At 35.6% G+C, this 22,654-nt stretch overlaps 2 protein-coding genes across 3 annotated transcripts in view; one reads left to right on the top strand and one right to left on the bottom strand.

Moving 5' to 3' along the window:
* LOC123306498 (inactive dipeptidyl peptidase 10) overlaps window positions 1-22,654 on the bottom strand; it is a 341,233-nt gene that overhangs the window by 200,007 nt on the left and 118,572 nt on the right. The gene's annotated exons all lie outside the window — the stretch shown is intronic.
* LOC123306501 (ankyrin-1-like) lies at window positions 19,073-21,858 on the top strand. Its single transcript, XM_044888542.1, has 2 exons — window positions 19,073-19,372; window positions 20,630-21,858. Exons 1-2 carry the CDS (start codon window positions 19,075-19,077, stop codon window positions 21,850-21,852), a joined length of 1,521 nt encoding a protein of 506 aa, XP_044744477.1. The 5' UTR covers window positions 19,073-19,074; the 3' UTR covers window positions 21,853-21,858.

The following is a 22,654-nucleotide window of genomic DNA, read 5'->3' as shown; positions in this document are numbered from 1 at the left end:
TATTTTATTGAGGTATATTTGTTGCTATCGCCATATTTTGGTCCAAACAATCTGCCCTTAGCCTATGTCCCAATAGTTATGAATCACCCTGTATTTGTAATTTATATAAATGAGATATTGGTCTTTTCTCTGTCATCCTTCCATATAATAAAGCCAGTCTCTGAAAACGGCAGGATCTCCTTAGACCCTTTTCCTGCAGTAGTCACTCTGCAGCCCAATTCTAGTCTCATCAGTGGACATTACATTACCCAAAAGGGTTGTATTTATTTCAGTAATACGAATAACACACATAACTAAACTCAAGAAACTGAACTACATGATTTTCAGTAGAATGAGTAGGTAGGTATTAGGTTTCAGAATTTTCTTCGAATGAAAAAGTTGCTGGAAATGTTCTCTTAGTTATTTGCCCCAAACACTTACCACATCTTCTCCTTAAAGATTCAAAAACGTTAATTAATGGATTTTTCAATGATTTCAGACTTCAGTTGGTCCAATCAAAAATAGGAAAAATTGAATTCTTCAAATGCCATAGGGAAAAATCACATAGAGTAAGATCACATGATCGAAGCATGACAATTTCTTTTTTATAACATTCTGCTATCAAAGTTCCCTCAAGAAAATGGGTCCGACAATTCGCCTCTGACTGATAGCACAGCAAGCAACATTTTTTGGGAAGTGGTGTTTCATTAACATTTACTTGTTTTTGGCTGTCCCACCTCGTAATATTTTGAGAGATAACACATCCAGAAAGATAAAACCAGGCTTATTCGGTTTATCAATGAATCGTTCAAGAAAACACTAGCAGAAGGCCTTCCTGAAAACACGTCAATCTATATGGAAACAAATTCTTTCAGAATGAACACAAATCAATTTCGAATTGCAAATTATTCACGTATTCCAGAGTGTAATACACTCGAAAGTGTTTTTAGTCCCGAACATAAATGAACAGCTGCCTTAATGGTTAATTTATGTAGAAGGAAAGTGCTCTGGGACAAGATTTCTTCGGAGAGCCGTTAAAAATTCTAGTCTCGAAAAGAGCCAAATCACTCTTCGAGTAAATGAACTCGAACGAGTTTGTCACGGAGAATTTAACATAAATTTTAACCTGGCCATCATTCGCATACGAAAGGTTGTCAGAATATTGAAATTTTGCTCATTATACAGAATGCATTTTCGAATTAAGTATACAAATAATTCAGTGATAGTTTTCTGAGGGCAAGGAATGGTTGTTTTCTCCATTCATTATTCTGTGCGATAATTCTTCTGAAATAATATAAAAATTGGAATTAGAGCTCCTGGTAGTTCGAAAGAAAACTACAATTAATACATTCAGAAAGCAATGCTTCTCTCATGAATGCGTTTTGAACAGCTGCGAAACTAACTTAGGTTTGGTTTTATTAAATCAAACGAATTCTCAGTTTATTAAGGTTTCATCATTTATATTTTCTGATTTCTCAACTGTTGAACTGTTATGTGCAAATTATTTCAAAATCAATTGCATTTCAGAATAGTAAATGAAAAACCTGTCAAATGAGATACATACGCTGATAAACGATCGAGTGTTTGCAACTCTTATTCGCGAATAAACTATAACCATAAATATATAATCAGGACAGCCACCCATTCAGGTTCTGTATCGACCAAAGCTGCTCAGCTTATAGAAAAAAATTTTGTCAAAATATTTCCGAAAATACGAATCACATCATTCTCTAATTAGATGATTCTCACAAAATATCCTACAAGGATGTTATGGATACCTACCATTGGACTTTCAACTGAGTTTCAATTCAATTGGATCGCAAGTGTTCCGAAAAAACTTCATATGACCAAACTCCAAGACCATCAAGCGTTTTTTGCTCAATAAAGAATTCAACTGGTACATTCGAACTTAAAACTTTCACGTGCCAAGCTTCAGAGGTTGAAATATTTACGGACGGGTTGAATTTATTTTAACCCCCTGTTATTTATCACCATGTTCGATCCAATCATTTGAGGCCATTTTTGGCTCAAAAATCAAAAAGATATTTGGGTGAACTGATAACGCTTTCATTCTTTGGAACGAGTGCAAAAAGCACCAGCTCATCTGCCCGTCAGGCTTTTTTTTTGAAATATTTAAACTTCACTTCCTCTGTGTAATTATTTACATAATCCAGGTATGGTCCTCGCAGGATTTAGCTCCTATTGACTCGTTTGGAATGTAGAAATTAATGACTGGATTATTAAAAAAAAATATTTGTGCGTCTTCCCAATCTAAATTTTCATCGACTGGGTTGGGGATTTCAGTGTCAACTTGCTTATTTCTAATATGGTAGGTATTGTATTATCAGATGTATTTTTCAATTTTTTTTATTGTTCACGTTACCTTAAGCTGTACTGAGTACTTCTCGGGTTAGTGTTGATGAAATAGCAGATATTTGTCTAGGGCAGAAACTACAGTGTGTTTCACGTAAGCGCGTAACTGGATTTTGTGACTCAATCATTGGCAAAGTTATAATGTATAATGTAAATCATCAGTACTATAGTATTTTTCAATGTATGTTAAGGAAACATTATTAAAAAAAATGAGTTTCAAGGTGTAAAAGATGGGCTCTTGTACAGGGGTGGAAGTCGAAATAATACTCCTCGTACCAATTGTTATTTATTTTGTAGAAATGTTTCGAACAAACTTCTGGATAGAACAAAAAATCTGCAAAAAGGCAAACGTCAGAAGGACAATATTAACCCTGAAATTATGAACTGTTTAGTCCGTTTACGTTTAAACCACGATAATATTTTCTTATTACGCTATGAGTAATTTGAAATAATCTCTTCCACAGGGATTGCCGACTTCTTCTCATCCATGTTACAACTGTTAATGAGCATTATTCTCTTCTGCCCCTCCTCAATGCTAGATGCGCGAGTTCAACCGCTCACACCAACTACAAATAATCCTACACCCACACGCATATTTGAGATTGAAATAAATTTTTTCCTAAATTTTCGTTACAGAGGATGAAACTGTTCTTCACCATTTATTAAAATATCATAAAATGATATATAGTCCATTCAAGAATGATTGACATCCCAGTAGGTCTTGAAAGTCCAGGCGCAGCTTAATATTTGGTCACAAAAGATTTCTAAAAATTTCTGTACTTTCAGTCACAGAACTGGAATATATTAATATAACCTAGAAAAGTATATGAAAATGAGAAATATTCAAGCATATTTATCAGCATTCAAAATTGACACAACTATGTTTCCAATTCGTACGATTAAATTAAGAACATTAACAGCTCTACAAAATTCAAATAACCGTTGGCAAGTGCATAGATTCACATATATTAGGTCTATAGATCAATGTTTATTCACAATACCAACCTGAATTCCGCAACACAAAATCTCAACTTATGGGCTATTACCAACTGAAATTCGATTTTCCACAGCCATCCGAGATGTCAATCATTCTTGAATAGACTATATAGTCCATTCAAGAATGATTGACATCCCAGTTGGACTTGAAAGTCCAGACGCAGCTTAAATCTGGTCATAAAAGATCTTCAATAATTTCTGTAGTTTCAATCACAGAAGTGGAACATTTAAATATAACCTAGAAGAGTATTTGAAAAGAAGAAATATTCAAATTCAGAGCATATTAATTAGCAATCAAAATTGATATAATTATGTTTCCAATTTGTTTGATTAAATTAAGAATGTAAACAGCTTCACAAAACTCAAATTAATTTTGGTCAGTGCATAGATTCACAATAATTGGTTTGTGGATCGCCGTTTATTCACAATACCAACCTGAATTGCGCAATACAAAATCTGAACTTAAGGGCTATTACCATCTTAAATTCGATTTTTCATAGCCACCCGAGATGTCAATCATTCTTGAATGGACTATAGAGACAATTTCTGACCATGTTTTGTGTCATTTCATCCCGGTTCTCACTAAACGGTAAATATCTTTTGAACAATATTTTTTAATTTTTTTCATATTTTCTGAATTCTCATTTCGAATATATAAACTTAGCGCAGTTTTATATTCATTGCAGCCATTTTTCCTCATAATAATTCCGGGGAATTTTAAGTCACCAATCGGAAAATATACCCATGTTGTCTATGGTTCAACAAATTCTTGCTGTCGCCTCTCTCTGCTACTATTGTTCTTTTTATCGAGTTTAGTGGGAAAGATTCGATTAAAAGAACGATAGGAGTAGAGAGAGGCGATGGAGTGTATTTTTCGAACTTAGGCATTGTCCACATGGATAAAACTTCAAAATTTGACATCTAGTAAACGGATTATAGAAAAAGTTTCCGTAATCTGTGATCTAGTATGAGGTAGGATCAAGTAGCATATTCAGTACCTGACGACGAGTTTGAATGTGAGTAATATTGAGTGATAGTCAGATGAACATTCTGAGTACAGCAATTCTTTTTTTAGGAACCGAAAATTGGCTCATGTCTCCCTAACCCATGGGGGAGTTGAACAGGGGGCGAGAGAGACTTGACCATAAGTTTGTTTATCAGGATAAACATTGAAAGAAAACAATTTCCAATGACCAACGATTGTCTATGTCAAGGTTTTGATCATCAGATGTATCAGCGTATGAAATACATATTTTCTATTTCAGAGTCCCTTTCCCTTATTTCCGAGATGTTTTTCACTTTTTTGAATCTTTCAACATTTTTTTATATTATTCAATTTTCTTTTTTTGAAGCTAACTGTTATCTAAGCCCAGTGCGGAAACTTGGATAACAGGAGATGTAGATAAACTACACCTCCTCTACACTGACTGGTGTAAATTCAATCAGCAAACGAATAGTGCAATCGAGTGTAGAAAAGTGCTACACTTTTCATGCAAACGAAAGGACCCATTATGTCTCCCGACCATAGCATAGGTCAAGTCTCCCGCACTCCCTTTTAGTCTATTCAACAGATGTTTTCTTGAAACTTTTAGAACTATTTTAAAAAAGGCTCATCGTTTGAAAAACAAAATTGATCAATGAAAGCAATAAAACTAAATAACACTACGCAACTATTAAACCATTCAGACAGTGTAACAAACAATAATTGTTCAAGTACTTCTTACAAAAAAATCACGTTCAACCCTCTAACTCTCAAACTGTTCTGATGGCGGCCAAACTGGAACCGCCACTAGGTGTGCCTTGTTTACGAGTATGTCACAAGCTATTTACGATACCGGTAGCGCGAAATTTAAATTGTAATATCAGACTTTTTATAGCTTCATATGCTCTAAAATCTTGCCCACCTATTTCAAAGTCACCTTGAATGTATATTCTCATGATGTCCCGTGTATAACAAATAACTATATCCATTTTCAAAGTATAAAATTGAATACTTACAACCAATCCCTGGACCATCGCGTACCAATTACATCTTGACTACAGATTTCCCTTCTGAAACATACATTCTCGGAATTTATAGCCGTATACGAGTTGCGTTCGCTGAATCAAGCTTGGAATATTTACTCAGATCGCCGATTGCCATGTGGGACGTTGAAATGTAGGCATCGGAATTGAAAGCAATATCGATTCTGCGAAATACTCTGTATCTAACCGCAGCTATCGGATACAATTATTGTATATATGTGAAAACTGATGCGATTAGGTTATCCTGTGGATATAACCGAAGCGAATTGCAATTTAAAAAGGGCACCCGTGAAAATCAATTAACCAAGTTGAACCGTTTCAGGGAACTCGTGTTCCGGCATGCTTGTATTTAGCTTTTCATGTAGTTTTGGTGAAAATACGAAATAGAGAAACCGACCGAAAATAAATTTGAAGAGAGTTCGTTACTTTTTGGTGAAAATTTGTTGAGAGGTCTATGTTGAAATAATCTGATAAGTGGATGATATAATATAACGAGTAATATACAGGATGATGCCGGAGAGATTCCGAGTTTGGGGAAAGTTTACACTAGACAAAACAGCTTCGAACCATTATTCGGTTTATGGCTGGGGCCCTCTATTGAGTCTCTACAGGGTGATTTGTCCGATTCGTACGATTTTAATCTTTTGATCCCATTCAATGTTAGGAAAATGTTCAGCGTAGTACAATATGAATGAGTAAATTTAATAATTCTAACACGTTTTTCAAAATACAGGGTTGTTATTGTGATAATTTTAGATGAATTCTGCAGGTTGGAAAAAACACTCTGTACATTGCATTTCCAAAACTTCGCTATCCGTTTCAGATTTTACCATATTGGATCATTATTCCAGTGGTTTCAATTTTTTTGGTGCACCTCTGGTTTTTCGAGAATTTTTTTTTTGAAAGAACAATATCGAAATTTCACTGAAATGCAGTGGGAAACTATTTTCCTCTTTTTCGTAAACATGTTTATGCTACTTTACTCAAATTTCCTATAGGATTTCGCCATGCAGTCAACCTTATTAGCGGATCTTGTGTGACGTTTGTAGATCTTGCTCTTTCATTACCATGAGTATATGGAGAACTTTCACTAGTACGATAGCCACTAGCTACTAGCTACTAACTACATTACTAACTTCATTATCTAGTTACATCACCTAATCCTGGACAGTTAGCAACTGCTTCTTGAGCTAAGCCTACGGTTTCGTTTAACCAATACAATTAAGTTGAGAGGCTTCTAAACGCATGACTCGTGACAATTGACCACAATTGTCACTACAAAACAACAGATGGGTTGCAATAGCCCATTATCGCACATTCAGACCACAAAAAATATCACATATATATACACCATTCACATTTATTTTAGCACTTGGTTGGCCGTGAAATAATTTTCTTAAATTTTTGTAACTAGAACAGAGTGAGGTTGGAACGCATGAAATTTCGTTAATGTCATAACGCCGTTGCCACAACTAATATCAATTTTTATTACCAGAATGCCAAAAGTGATTGTAAAAGAGAAAAAACGGGGTTTCAGGAAGTAATATTCAGAATTCAGGTCCGCTCATTCAAATGGCCCTGATATTCTAAAATCCACAATGCGTCAGACGATAGCGAACATATTTCAATGTAACTTCTGAATTTATATAATGTTTCATCTTAATCTGAACGACTTATATTTCAGCTGAATATTTCCACAATCAGAAAGATTGTGAATGCAGGGGATGACAAAGAATTTCCTTCTATTGGGAGACCCAAAAAAGTGGTGGCATTTGAGAATTTTATGTTTTGAATGAACGAATGCGAAAAGATACTACAGGATTTTCGATGAATGTCATCTTAAAATAAGTTCCCAAATATTGATTTTTATATTTTTCATTTGACTTGTCCTATACATTGTAAATGTCTCAGGGTATCAATAAATACATAATTATTATTATTATATCGAAGTATTAATATACACAGTCACAAATACCAGCCAGTTGTACTGTTAATTGTTTATTCATGTGAAATTTTTGTTCAAAGGTGAAGTTCCTCTTGACTTGAAACTTCCTTTGATTCCTTTTACTTCCATTGATGCAAGATGATTTCTGTTGAAGAATTTAACACTCATGTAATTATCTGTTGATTCCTTCGAGAGATACCCATTCCCAACCACTCATCATATGCATTTAATCTTAGGGTTGATTTTTTTGAAATCTACAACTGATTAACGTATTCAAACTTTAGCCAAAGAAGATATAACCAACATTTACTCTCCTCAAGATAGTGCATATTATGATATACTGATCTCTTGTATTTTCCATGCAAATAACTGAATTAGATACGCCTTCAATCAGTTTGTATAAACTTCAATTATGTTCGTCACATATTTTTCGACATCATATTTTCCGAAGTGATTCGACATTGTGGTGAAATACTTAGTCTTTTACGTAGAACGGACAACATAGCGCTGATTTTTTTTTATTCCACAACAGATGTAACGTCTTCAACATATTAGCCGAAGAAGATAATCAACATCAACTTTTCTCAAGCAACTTGTCCTTTCCATGCAAATAACTAGGAAAGGAATCCCCTCAATCAGTTTGTATAAACGTCAATTATGTTCATCATATATTTTCGACTCTATCTTATCCGAAGTGATTTCACATTGTAATAAAATACGTAATTACTGAGATTTTTACGCAGAACTGACAACATGGCGCTGATTTAAAACCCAAAAATGTTTTGACAATCTCACATTTTCGTACTATACAGAGTGAAATGTGTCAAATTTCCATAGCCAACCGAGTGCTGAAATAAAAGTGAATGGAGTATACAAGAAATTTTTGTAACTTTTTGTAACTTTTTTTCACTAAGAAATTATGTGTCATAAGGGCCATATTTTGTGTGCGAGTAATAGGCGCCTCCCTACATGGTATTATATGTACAGCAATATTGAAAATCGTATTCAAGCGCAAAAAGTAAGTTTTCAGTCAAATATAGACATAAATTTTTAAGCAGTGTATGATTATTGCTGTTGTTTGGATATTTCCATTTCATTTCTCAGACTAAGCAAAGATTGAAGTATTCCTAAATAAATGAACAAAAAAGTAGTAAAGTAAAAGTGGCTTCAAATAATTTTAGCCAAATCTTGAGAGAATTAACATGCTTAGTGTTTACAGATAATATACATATAAATAATTCTCGAAATGTTTGAGAATTCATTATTAATTCTTGAAACATTCGTAATTCGCTCTTGGCTTTTTCAAGCGCATAACCTTATAAAAGCTTTGAGAATTCCTCGTTCACCATTCAAATCGTCCACCTGATTCGAATTTTCAAATATGTCGAATTCCAAGAAGAAAATCGAATCACTCGATTTCCAATGCTCATTTCAATTTCCTCTCAGCTAAGGGGCACAAATATATTTCTCGGATTCACAACTTCCCAGCCTTTTGATAATCCCTTCTGAAACTTTATTACTCGACCATTCGCTTAACCTTTTGCAGTCATGCAACTGAAACTCACTTCCGGCTTTTCAGCCTCCGGATGACTTTGTTTTCAATTCTTCCAATTATAGAGTGACAAGGCAAACTTAGGGCTCTCTTCCTGCCCAAACAAAGTTTGCGTAATATAAGGACACAACAGTGGAGAAAAGCCTATGAGCACGAGTGGAGCACTGAATTATTCATTCGATTTGTGAAGATTGGGTGGCAATATTTTAAGGCGGCTTTTCTCTCAGATCCTCATTCCCGATTTGTGCCATTCTCTAACAATTCGCAATCCCCGATTTTAGATTCAACGATTTCTGATGAGAGTTTAAAACCATCATCAAGCGTTTCAAGTAATCCAATCGCCGCCAAATTGGGCTGCAAGGAAAACATTTCTTCCAGGTGAAAGGACGAAATAGAGAATAATGTCCCTATACAGTTAAGGTAAAAAGTAACGCACATAATTCATGTTCTTTATAATATAAGTATGTACCTACTATCTATAGTCATTCAACTGATTCACTCGGTGAATCGGAGAGCTCTATGGAAAATCATGGGACGCCTTGGAGTACCCGAAAAATTCTTAGCAGTGTGTAAAAGCCTTCATACCAACAACACCGTTAGAATACAGCATGATGGCTCTACAACCGACCATTTCTTCACCAACTCTGGAATAAAACAAGGCTGCGCGTTAGCGCCTTTACTGTTCAATATTTTCGCCATAGCTGTCTCGATAATTGCTGACATGAGTATGCCTGTAAGAAGTGTTGGCATAAGATTCAGATTTGATGGAGGCCTATTTAACCTGAAGCGCCTTAGAGCAAAAACTCGTTCAAAGTTTATCACGGAACTTCAATATGCAGACGACTGTGCACTTATCGCTAGCAGCCCAGAGGATCTACAGATAATGCTGGACATCTATAAGCATTTGTACGAAGATTTAGACCTTAGACTCAATATTGACAAAAGCAAAATCCTGGTAAGTCCGACAGAAAACCTTCAAACAGATATCAGCCTGGAGGATGAAACTCTAGAACAGGTCGAGCAGTTCAAATACTTGGGAAGCTTCATAAATACTAGGGCTAACCTAGACACAGAAATGCTCAACCGTATCAATTCGGTATCACGGGCATTCTGGAAGCTAAAGGTCAGAGTGTTTCAAAATCACGACCTCAATCTGACTACCCAGACAGCTGTTTACAAAGCAGTCGTCCTCCCAACGCTTCTTTACGGAAGCGAAAACTGGACGCCCTACAGACGACATATTATACAGCTTGAACAAAAACAACAACGTCATCTAAGACAGATAATGCACATCAGATGATTCCACAAAGTTTCGGATGCAGAAGTCTTGCAACGTGCGAGTTGTACAACAATTGAGACTCAAGTAACGAGGGCCCGACTCAGATGGAGCGGCCACATTCTGAGGATGCAAGACACAAGACTCCCCAAAATAGCTCTGTATGGCGAATTGACAGGGGGAGCCCAGAAACCAGGAAGCCAGTATAAGCGGTTTAAGGATACACTACATTAATCCCTAAAATCAGTTAATGCCAATCATAACTGTGAACAACTAACGTTAGACAGGTCACAGAGGAGGTCTATGGTGCACAGTTATAATGGAGACTCGAGATTCTTACAGCGGCGGCCAGATCTGGTTGGTGACTATCCGTGCCCGGAGTGTGGAAGGATCTGTAGGTTGGGTCTCTTCAGTCACAGTAGGACACACAGTCGCAATTAGCCTTAAGGAATTATAAGTCTGTTCTTTTTTTTTCAATGTCTTTTTGTTGATTCATTTCCGGTAACGAGATACAGCAATGGATGAGAACTGAGCGCAGAGGTAAATGAGCGCCGTGCGTATATCTCGAGTGTGGAATGTTGAGAGAGTGTTTCTTTTGGGTGAAGCAAAGGCGCAGAATCGCCAAATTAGTTTTATTATGGGAGTACGCCGTGCGATGTTTCGTTAACTTTTTATTTGCAATCAATAAAATTTACACTTTTCTGGTTAATTTTTAGCATCTCCTCAAATTCTGCCAGGTCCAAGTTCCGAGTCCGATAGTGTTAAACAGTATTTTATTCGATCATGCGCATATTAATCCAAATATATAATATTTTACGTTCTGTTAGGTACTCAACTCTATAAGAACGTCAATTCACATTTTGGCTTAAAGTGTGCGCATAGATTCATTATATGGACATTAGTTCAGTGAGGAATAAATGACGACATTGTTTATTTTCTTGGTTGAATCTCGATCAATCCTATTTGTGAAGAAAAATATGAAGAGTACCAACAGAGTAATGTATCAAGTGTTGTACATTGTGAACACCAAGAATGGTGGCACGAAAAATAATGCGCTGCTTGTAAAAAGGCGCTTTTTTTTGCTCTGATTAATCGGAAAATTTCCATTTTATGTAGGTAATAGAGTTTATTTATGTTACTCTCCCTTCCTTTTCTACGTAGAATTGATTGAAATAATAAAAAATATTGGTTGTAATTTGAAATTCTTGAGTTTCGATTGGGCCTTTACATTTTATGTCCAAAGTGTCAACAGTTTTATATTACTACATAATAGAAAAATCGAAAAGGTTAAAATTTTTTTTGGAAAAATCTCCTCTATAGAAATATTCCAAAAGATGGATTTGGATTTTAATAGAAGTATTTCGGAATTTAGAAACAGCTTCGCATCTTGCCTCCTTTGTCGATATAGCTTTACTTCCTACTTCAGAATATTCTCACTGCATTGAACCAAAATATCGATATTGTTCTCTCTTAAAAATTATTTTCCGGGAAACCGGAGGTGTGTCAAGAAAATTGAAAATACCGAAATAATTATTCATTATGGTAGAATCTGAAACGTACAACGAAGTTTTGGAAACGCAATGTATAGTGTGTTTATTAAACCTGCACCCACAACCTGACATTATCACAATAACCACTCGGTATTTTGAAAATCTTGTCGGTATTATTAAATGTACCTATATATATTGTACTACTAAAAATTTCATCCAAACTGAAGGAACCATACCCAAGTTATTGTTAAAATTGAAATCGGACGAATCACTTTGTAGAGTCTCAATAGAGGTCCCCAGCTACAAATTGAACTTTGTTTCGAAACTGTCTAGTGTAAACTTCTCCTAAAATCTGACGTCTGCTCTGGAATCACCTTGTATGTTATCTGAATTATTTGAACCTTTATGTTTAGCATGATATCAAAAGTTTAAGTTAAAAAACCTGTTCCTCATTATATACCTATTATCTATCTGTGTACGAAGAAGTATGAAATGAGGTGAAGTGAGTTTTCTCCTATTCAATAGCAGGAATTTTTCAATACAAAATCTTATACTTAGACTACGAAGATGGAATAGGGAATCGAAACTGCAGAAACTTCTTTTTAGAATTATTCCTCATTTGAGTTCTCCATCTTGCGATTTTCATATTCAAAGTCGAATCGTATCAATTTCGGCAGAGGTTTCGAATTTCGCATTGAAATTAGTTCAATCAAACAATGCCCTCCGAACGAAACGGATTGTAATATCTACGATCTAAATCTCAGGAAATAAATTCAAAGGTAGGTAAATGATACAATGAATATTTCTCTATGGCGACAACCGTATATATCAGCATCAAAATATACGGTTGCTATGTAACGAACGTATATTAATTCCTCTGAAGTTAATTGCATAACGTTCTGCCGACGTCATATGTTTCGGGGGTTGGTTTGGTAGAGTGCCATTCACTTTGTCTGACCACTTCTCTGCTTCCCGATATAATGGTCTGATAATATAAAACGGCTTGTGAGGCTGGCAAGCACTCTGAAAATTCGTGGGTTATTTGTGGGTTAGGCCGAATTTACCTTTGCCCGCATACGGCATAGCGCCATTTATATTGAAATATTGACTAAAATCCAGATGAGTCGCAAATTTTATGTTATCTAATAGATCTGCTACACCTTGTGCTAATTATGGATTCAATCAAGTACTCCGTTCAAGAATTATTGTCACCTATGAAGGCCTGAATAACCAGTCGCAGCTTAGAAGCAATAAATCAGTAATTATTTCTGCAGTTTCATGATAGGAACAGAATATTAAAGTGAAAACATACGAATCAGCATTAAAATCATTCAATTGTCAATTTTTCGTATTGAACCAAGAATATAAACCACAGTACAAAAATCAAAATATCTTCGATGAGTGCGACGAAACTAGTCTATGGATCAGTGTTCATACCAACACCAACCTGAATTCAGCAACTCAAACTCTTGCTATATAGGCTATCAGCAACTTATTCATATTCGATTCTCCATGGAGTCTCATAATCTTAATAATTCTTGAAGCGAGTATAGAATAAACGTCAATTCTCCTTTGTTTTTTCAGGCTTGAAAAATCAATCCCATACTGTGTGACCTTCAATGGCCAAATTATCACCTTAGTGAAAAAATGCAGTGGGTGATTCCGCCAAATATTTCGTGAATAATATGGGGTCGAATAGGGCTTCAAGAATGGTGACTTTCTCACGTTTTCATAGATGAAGTTGAAACAGATAAGTATATATTCACAGGCAGCAAGCGTACGTCTAAGTGACGTACTCAATTGGTGATTTCCTGACGGTGAACGTCATCGACGCAAAAATTACGTACTATGAACGTTATTGAAGGTGACGTTATAAAGAAGTCTTCACGTGACGCTACTGTATAGTACTTAGTAGCGCGTGCCAGTAGAGAGTTGAAGTGCAGCCATGAACATAAACGTTAACGTTATAATTGACATCTACGCATGCTCATTCGTCCGTTTTTAACGTTAACGTTAGCGTCAGCTTTACGGCCTACGTAAACTAGCGGTCTCCCACGTATACCTTAAACATCGACGTACGTTAACCGAACGTTAAACGAGTAGCACCGATGACTTGCGAATGGCCGAATTTTGATTGTTAAATGCAATTCTCGATAACCTCAAACTGTCATTGTTTACATTTCCTGTGTATTTTCTCATAATGAATGAAAATTATAGGAAATCAGCAGTGATTTGAAAGTTATCAAAAGGATTAAGTTAAATTACTGTGTTATCAGATTACATTCAGTACATAAGGAAATGGCTGAAACTACACTGCAATTCTCATGTCATCTCACATGAATATTTCATTGATAATAAAATACTTCCAAGCTGAAAATTCTCTTTATTAGGCATATGAATCATTAGAACATCAAAATTCCAAATGTTATTCCAGCTTTCGAAGCTCAATATTAGATAAAAGAGAGTTCACGCGAAACGAAAGCAAAATCAAATTGATAGGTTATGTTTAACGTCCGACGTTTCATGATGGCAGCACTTCAACTGAAATTTCATTACAACACGTAAACGTTATATTTGACGTTATTTGTCACGTTAACGTTTACGTTCAGGCTAACGTTCTGTGCGCACTTCAACTCTCTAGTATTGAATAAGAGAAGGAGCTTTGGTGCTCTAACGAGGTCAAACGAGACCGAAACCATGGTCAGCATCTGCTCTTCTTCGATGGATCGTACTCTGTTTGGTAGCCCTGACAATGGCAAATTGGCTAGCTCATTCAGATCGTAACTCCTGTCGAATTCGTATCGGAGGGTGGTATGCATCTGAATTAATTCTTATTATATTCATTGCCTTCCTCTTGAGGCGATATCCATTCCATAAGACATTTGACCGTCATCTAGACGTCGACTTTGAGGTCTATATGACGTCTGACATGAACTTTAAGGTACGTCATTATGACGTACGCATGCTGCCTGGGTTATTTTATGGAAATTTATGATATGTTAAAAGCTCGTGGTGACAGAAGCAATTGGACATCAAGTTTGTCACCCCATGACTCAGAAGAAAGATATCTGCATTTTGTAACAATGATACTCATAGATCTGACCCTCAACGTTCTCTAGGCCCCGAAAAATATGGTCTAAAACCATCGGAGAATAACTTTACCCTTCAGGTAGAAAAAGAGACTAGAAGTCTTGCCTGTCGCAGGTTTATGAACCTATTGGACAGGTATAACAAGCCAGAATCACCAGAGAGAGATTCGGTATCAATTTGGCAAATTACCATTTGTAAGAGGTCTCCTCAAAATAAACTATGTTTTCAAGTGTTCCTCAAGTGTTTCAATGATACCCGTGAACATGATACTCCAATGGACTTTTATTAATATCTCTTCCACACTTAATTAAAAAGAAAATGAGAAAAAATGTCTCATTTCTGACACGAATTCCAATAATCAATTCGAATCGAATCAAACAAATATTCAGTATTTTCTATAAATATTTATGTTTTTGCTATAAGATCTGACCAAATGTTCATTTGAAACTGTTGCGGCAAACTGCGAAACTTGGGGTCTTAGAGATTCGGAGCAATTCTTATAAGAAATTTTATTTTATGAATTCCGTACCTACCCACCGCTTATAAATACGCTAAAAAAACTATTCGAAGAATTCTAATTATTTGATTCACCTGCAGTCGGAGTTGGTTGTTACTGAAAAAATGAGACAAGCACTGACGTGAACCCAGGAGCTTTTGTGAGCTTGATCAAATTCATAACTATAAGAAATAGATCACGCCTTCAACAGTAAGGCAGGTAAATAATAAACAAATTAATTCAGATGCATAACATCCGCAGATAATTAAATCAATGAATGTTACGATCTAAATCGAACTAACAAACTACCATCGCTCGAAGAATTACCAGAAATTTCATTTCGTCAAAGAGTAGATGCTGACCATGGTTTCGGTCTTATTTGACCTCGTCAGAGCAACAAAACTCATTCGTCAACGAAATGCTATGAATTGCCGGCTCCCGTTTCTCTGTCAGATGTCGGTACGATGTATTTATACATCATACCTGCTACTGATATGGAATAAAAGGAGCCGGCAATTCATACCATTTCGTTGACGAATGACTTTTGTTGCTCTGACGAGGTCAAATAAGACCGAAACCATAGTCAGCATCTACTCTTTGTCGACGAAATGAAATTTCTGGTAATACTTCGAGCGATGGTAGTTTGTTAGTTCGATTTAGATCGTAACATTCGTTGATTTAATTATCTGCGGATGTTATGCATCTGAATTAATTTGTTTATTCATAACTATTTGGGCTCACAGACTGAAAACACTGTTTTTATGTATTCACTTAAATACATATTCCATCTAGTTGATAACTAGGACTTGACTCTAAAATAAAGTACTAATGCTTGAAGTTGAATCAGAATTTGAGAGCTACATTTTGTGAGAAAAAAGTTCTTTTTCCATTTTAGCATATTGTTTGACAGCTTCTCACTTAGTTTCTAGGAGCATACAAGTTTACTGAAAAAAAATCATCCTAGTGCGATCGAATCAACTTCCTAGGCCGTATACTGGACATCTGAGTTCCGTAACCGCGTAGCACTGACATGGCACATCGCCCGAAAATTTGTCACGAAATTTGAATTTCGTGAATTACTTAAAAACTAACCAGAATCATCTCCAACCGTCTACTGGAACACGGAAGTGGGTAGCTATTCGAATGACCTTCTACTACCATACACATATTAAAATATTTATCACTTGAAAAAGCCCAGATTATGTAATAAACTTTTTTTAGTACATCAGAATTTTTTTTTAAAACCATTTAGAAAGAAATTAGAAAGATATCATAATAGTAAATTATTGAAAACAGCTTTCTAGATAGTGAATAGTGAAACCAGATTGAAATTCACACAATTTTCTTTTTGTAGAATCCACTAACACGCTCAAAGAATTTTTCCCTGTTGTACATTTTCGCAAACTATTATGGAATTTTTTTATTTTTGAATTGGAAAATCGTTTTGCAGTATAATTTCTACGTATTAAAGTGTCTCTAGAAGTATCAAGTTTGTATCTGTGACTTCAAAGACAAAAAAATTGTGGGAACTTCGAAATAGTCAAAATACAATTTTTTGTTAATGACTGAAAAAATAAGGTACAAAGGATCGTTTCATCGGTTTTGCTCTAGAGATCTCTTCTGGAGATACAATTTGGGACACCCTGTATATTTCTCCAGTTTGGTTCAGTATGGCATGAAAAATAGAAAAAATTTCCGCGGAATATTCAATGTTTGTAACTTTCAACTTTGTTTCCTCACGAAAATTTGAAAAAAGTTGAACCAATAAATATTTTTTGTCGAAACTTTCATTAAGTGGGCAATTAATCGATAGATATTTATCGATTATAATCATTAACCCGTTGGTTTGAGCAAGACTTCCATGAAACGCTACCGCGTTGGATGGGTAATAAATAAAATACCGCACGCCCATGCTAATTTTGAAACGAATCGACTGAAGTTTACTTTGCGGCGTTGCCGAAAGAAGGGGCACAACAAGGAGGTCCGATGTTTTATCTTTCTCGCACTCGTTGTGCGAAACCTCAGTGTTGGAATCACAACAAACCCTATATTTGTATAGCGATGTTCCGTCTTCTTGAGTATACTGGGCTATCGATAACGTATGCTTTTACCTTTATTGAAAGTAGTAGTTAACCACAATGATACATGTTTTTCAATATGAAAGTGCACTGAGTACAATACACGGCATCAACAGAAAATGACTCATTGAAATTCTAAATGATGAACCTAATGTTTCTTGGAAGTATCACAATACAATTCCAGAAGAGTCAGAAGAAAATTAAGAGGTGGTACTTTAGGTAGGGACAATAATCTTTGAAATATTTAATTTATGCGCCCTGATTTTAGTGATTTTAGACGGAGGAGCAAATTGGTCATTTTAGGGGGTTCTAATCCCTTATTTATTTTCGACCAAAAAATTGGGACTTGGGAGTTTTTTTGCCAGAATTGTAGCCTTGGCAAGGCTGATTATAGAACTGGAGATCTGAATTGGATCGCAGGAATTTAACAGGATTCAACGCAGATTAAAATTTGCAATTTTCGAAAGAAAAAAGCAATTTCAATGATGAAAATCTAAAGGAAAAACGAAGGGATATGGGCTATCGGAATTTCTGGTAATAGATTCATCGTGACAAATGAGATAGTTCCGTTACTTTCAGCAAGAAATAACAAGAAATCTAGTTTATGTATTCAGAATGAATCAAGCTATCAAAAATTGAATTTTTCAATGGTATTGTATGGTATGTATAGAAATATTGAAGTGTGTGATGACCCTTACGACAAAAGCATCATATCTTATAATGTACAATGTGTTATTGTGTTATATAATGATAAGAAACAGTTCATCTCCACATCTCACGTAGGTCATTTTGAAATTCACTGAAGAGAACCTACTAAATAAATTCAAAATAAAATAGATATAATAATATAAGGAAAAAAGTTTCTTACAAAACAAATTGTGGCTCTTTTAACATTTTGGAGTTATAGAGAAACAACACCAAAATTATTTTAATTGCCTTCTGGCCACCATAGAAAGCCTGATCAAATTCATTTTTGTCAGTTCTACGTTTTGTTGGAAAAAATTCAAGAAGTGTGTTCATGCAGGGGCTGCTCAAAAAAAAATTATATGAAAGACCCTTACTATATTTTGACGAGGAATCACTCCACAAATGTTTTCGCAACTATTCATTTACCCCACTTATTTTATACAAATTAATAACATGAATGAATCTATATCTCTTAAACCCATGTTTAGCTCTAGAGGTTCTTGTATTATTAAATTAGTTATTCGCTCGAACCTTTGACATAAGCGGCTAAATACTTAGTTCACCCAATCCAAATATTCTAAATTTCATTACTGAAAAAAGTAAATAATTTCAATAATTGAGAATAATGAACCAAAAAAAACTATAGGAAATCAGATAATGGGAAAGAAATTATCGAAACGAAAAATATGAATATGTGAAATTTTCCGATTTTTTTTCAAGACGAATTACCACTATCTACATTAAAATTGGGTACAATAGACAACATCAGCTGAAATTGACTCATTGCAATTCTTACCGAACATCAGGTTTCTCGGAAATTCATCACAATGCAATCCCAGAACGTTCAGAAGGCGATAAAGGGGGTGGTAGGGTAATTAGGGTAGGGGCAGTTATATCCAAAAATGTCATTGTTGCACTGTAAGTTTCAGGTAACTGCAAAATTTTACTTAAATAGGTCTTACGAATTCTTGCAGCTTCAGTTAAGATCAAGGTCTTCTCGAGCCACACTTCGATCTCTGTAAAGTTGAGAAAGCTTAGTTATTTTACATTTTTTCGTTCGTTTTACGTCAGTAGTTTGAATATAAACATGGAAAGTAGCTGTAACTACAATCCTGTAAAAGATGCCTTTATTTATAACATTGTGTTTGTTTGGCCAGTTCAGAAAGTTGCCGAGTTTTTTAAAAACAAGGCAGCCAAATGGGATTTCGAAGTAAATACGGAGAATTCGGGAAGGAAAACAGCCCTAGATCTTCTAGTGAGAAGAAAAATTAGATCAGAGAGGGACAACGAAGTCATCAAACTTCTTCTTGAATTTGGTGCTAACCCGTTGTGGAAAGACGGCGATGGAAAAACAACACTCTGTAGGATTATGCGACATAAGAAGGGTGAGTTTTTAATATTTAAAATGCAGTAATATTGTAATTTAACACATATTTAAAGAAAAATTACGAGAAAGGCATCGGCAAACAAAAAATTATAAACATCTATTGTGATTTCAAAACAAATTCTTAAACTTCATGGAACCAACTTTTTACGTTTCTTGAAATACACATTTGTTTTTACTACTGTACGTCCGGTTACTTGAAATATTGTCAACCCTTTTCAGTTCTAACGGAGAACCCTGTATAATTTTGCAGATTTTAAAAGCCTAATTATTTGGAATTCATGCCTACTGATTATGGTTGAAATATTTCGAAAAAACTAGAAATAAATCAGTTTATGCAGATGCAGAATAATTAAATTCATAACAGTGTAATCACGTGATTCTAGATCATTTTAAATACTTAAAGGATGTTTAAGAAATAAACGCCAAAGTTGCCAGAGTAATTAAGAGAAATTATTTGTCTTAACCCCCGGTTTCACAAAGCTTGATCGAGGAATCAACGCGTGATTGACAGATAAACGTCTAGTTGATTTCAATGAATAATTCAGTCATGAGAATTCAGAACATCATTCTCGCATAAAATTATGATCTTTATACGTCCGTTGAACTATTCTCAATGCCCACTTCTTCGATATATTTAGAAATAAAAAGTTGTCAGTGATTTCGACTGTCAAATTATTGATCGCTCAATATATGTTTTGTGCAACTAACTGTGGAAATTGTTCATTTGAGTGAAAAATCTTTGGGATAGGTAGATGAGGAGATAGGAGTCTCATCTTTGAGTATTCAACTTAATTAATAGTAGTTGATACTCGATGATCTCAACAAAATATTCTTCACATCACAGACTTAGCAGTACATTCCATTGTTGGAATTAATAATCATTCGAAACACATGTTTAGGTCTTTATTTCCATGAGTTCTGAGTAAATAAATTTACCTATCCTTTTGGTTCCAAATACTTTTCAATGAATTTAATATACAGGGTGTTTCACAGGCTTTCAGTGCAGTTGAAGGAGTCTGAATCAGTGTTCGAAATATGTCCTACTAATAATGGTTTAAGAGATAAAGGATGTTTTATGTACTTTCATAACAAAATTTTTTTTCCCATCGCCCAAAATAGACTTTCAAAAAAGTACTCCCTATTTTCAGAAGCTCTAGATGACGGAAATTCTTATGGTTGTTATATTCGGCATTCCTCTAATTCTGTTATTAACTTTTTGTTACAGTCAGTAAATTAAATGATTTTTTCGTTACAGATACAGAACTTATAATAAGATTTCTGGAAAAAGTAGACGATATCAACGCCACCCTAGACACAATCGGTGTAAACGCACTTTATATGGCGGTGGATACAAGGAACGTGGCAGTTCTTCTATATATCATGCGAAGGAAACCAAATCTAGACATCACCTCCTACAGAGGAGTCTCCCCACTACACGAGGCAGCATCAGCAGAAAATCCAAATATCTCCAGGATACTGCTGGAAAACGGAGCAGATGTAAACATTCGGGATGAAGATGGTGAGACACCCATCTTCGCCGCACTCAACAGGAAGATTTCTATGGAGCAGATCCACATCCTTTTGAAACACGGAGCTGACCTCAAGGCCAGGGACAACGCTGGAAGAACTCCACTTCATGTGCTCTGTGCAAACGAAGTGGGTATCGATGTTAATATTCTGATAGTTCTCTTGCATTCAGGAGCCGACCCTAATGCCGCTGACTCAATGGGAAGAACACCTATGGAGTGTTTCATTAGAAACGATGCAACAAACATATATATAAAACATGCTCTGGTGGTGGCGGAGATGCTGATTGGACACGGTGCGCGAGTGAACGTAAGGAATGGACATAACCAGACGCTGCTTCACGTTGCATCTAAGTCGGGCCCTTGCACGTTCATCAAGTACCTGATCCATAAAGGAGCCGACACGAACGCTGTTAATGGACAGGGCAAGACGTTCTTGCAGCTTCTTAAACACCAAGATCCATGCTGGAGAAAGGTACTGCAAATGCTAGTGTTGAAGCAGTTCATGGGTGAATGCGATTTTGGCGACAACCTCCAGCGCTCGATCCACGCCAACGTCGAATTTTCGAAATTCGTGGCGAGAGCTAGAAGGGAACTGACCCTGTTGAGTGATCGCCACACGGAGAGCATTTGTCCGTCTCGGTTCGACCTCCTCATCTCCAGTGAGAAAAGAGCGATTAGGCTGTGTGAAAATGAGGGTATCAAGTCGGCAATGTCCAGCATGGACTTCGCGGATTTCCCTATATTCGGCTATAGACTTGAAGTGAAATACGATAAATCCTGTAGAAGGGCTAGGGCTGCAGCTGCAGCCGAAGAATTCTTCTTCGAGATATCGAATGGTCGGTTGAACAAATATGCGGCTGATGTTATAATTCAGTTCATCCCTACTGAATATCTGTTAAATGTCGAGGAGTGTTATAAAGATATGTTGATACGGAGAGTGCGAAAGTGAAAACTCTAAGACTCCTTTCTCCTCATCGGATTTTTACCGTCAGGTTTTTACCCAATTTCCCAGTTATATTGATCTAATGGAATCTTTCACACATGTTCAGATTCACCTTCGTAACGAAAAGTGGTTGTATAATCTGTAAATCTGGTTGTATTCAGGTAAAAACCTGACGGTAACAAATTGTGGAGCCTAAACAATTCTAATCCACCTGCCAAAGAACTTATCCCAGGATATCATTAATTTTATGTTATGTATAAGTTACGAGCAATGTAAATAATTGGGCATTGTTTATAATGCCCGGCAATTTAAAAAGTGCCCAAAAGGATATGACAAAATGATAAATTATGTTGCAAATATTACATTGCCCGGTTATTATATAATGCTAAAAATCAGATGGGCAATTTGAAAATTATATATTATTCATATTTCTTTTAAAAAATAACAAATTTTTGCATACCTGACTGACAAAGTAACAAACAAAACATAACAAATAAAATTTCACATGCTGACAAACAAACCGGTGGGATGAAATAAGTACAAACAAAACGTAAGTCCAAATAAAACTAAAGTATTAGATATGTACGTACTTTCAAATTTATATTCACACAAAATGTCAATACGTAGCAATACAGGCCAATACAGGCTCTATTCATTAGAGCAGTTTCCACTTTGGTGACATTTCGAGTTACATAGCTTTTTTTCTTTACGACACTTGCGCTCGTCGGATGACAATCTTGCACATTCTCTTAGTTAAAACTCTATCTGTGGAATATCTTCGCCATTCTTTTCACATAGGTTGTCCCTT

This window comes from Coccinella septempunctata, chromosome 2, assembly GCF_907165205.1.
Source record: "Coccinella septempunctata chromosome 2, icCocSept1.1, whole genome shotgun sequence".
Classification (NCBI taxonomy): domain Eukaryota; kingdom Metazoa; phylum Arthropoda; class Insecta; order Coleoptera; family Coccinellidae; genus Coccinella; species Coccinella septempunctata.
This window is presented reverse-complemented; position numbering and strand designations above follow the sequence as displayed.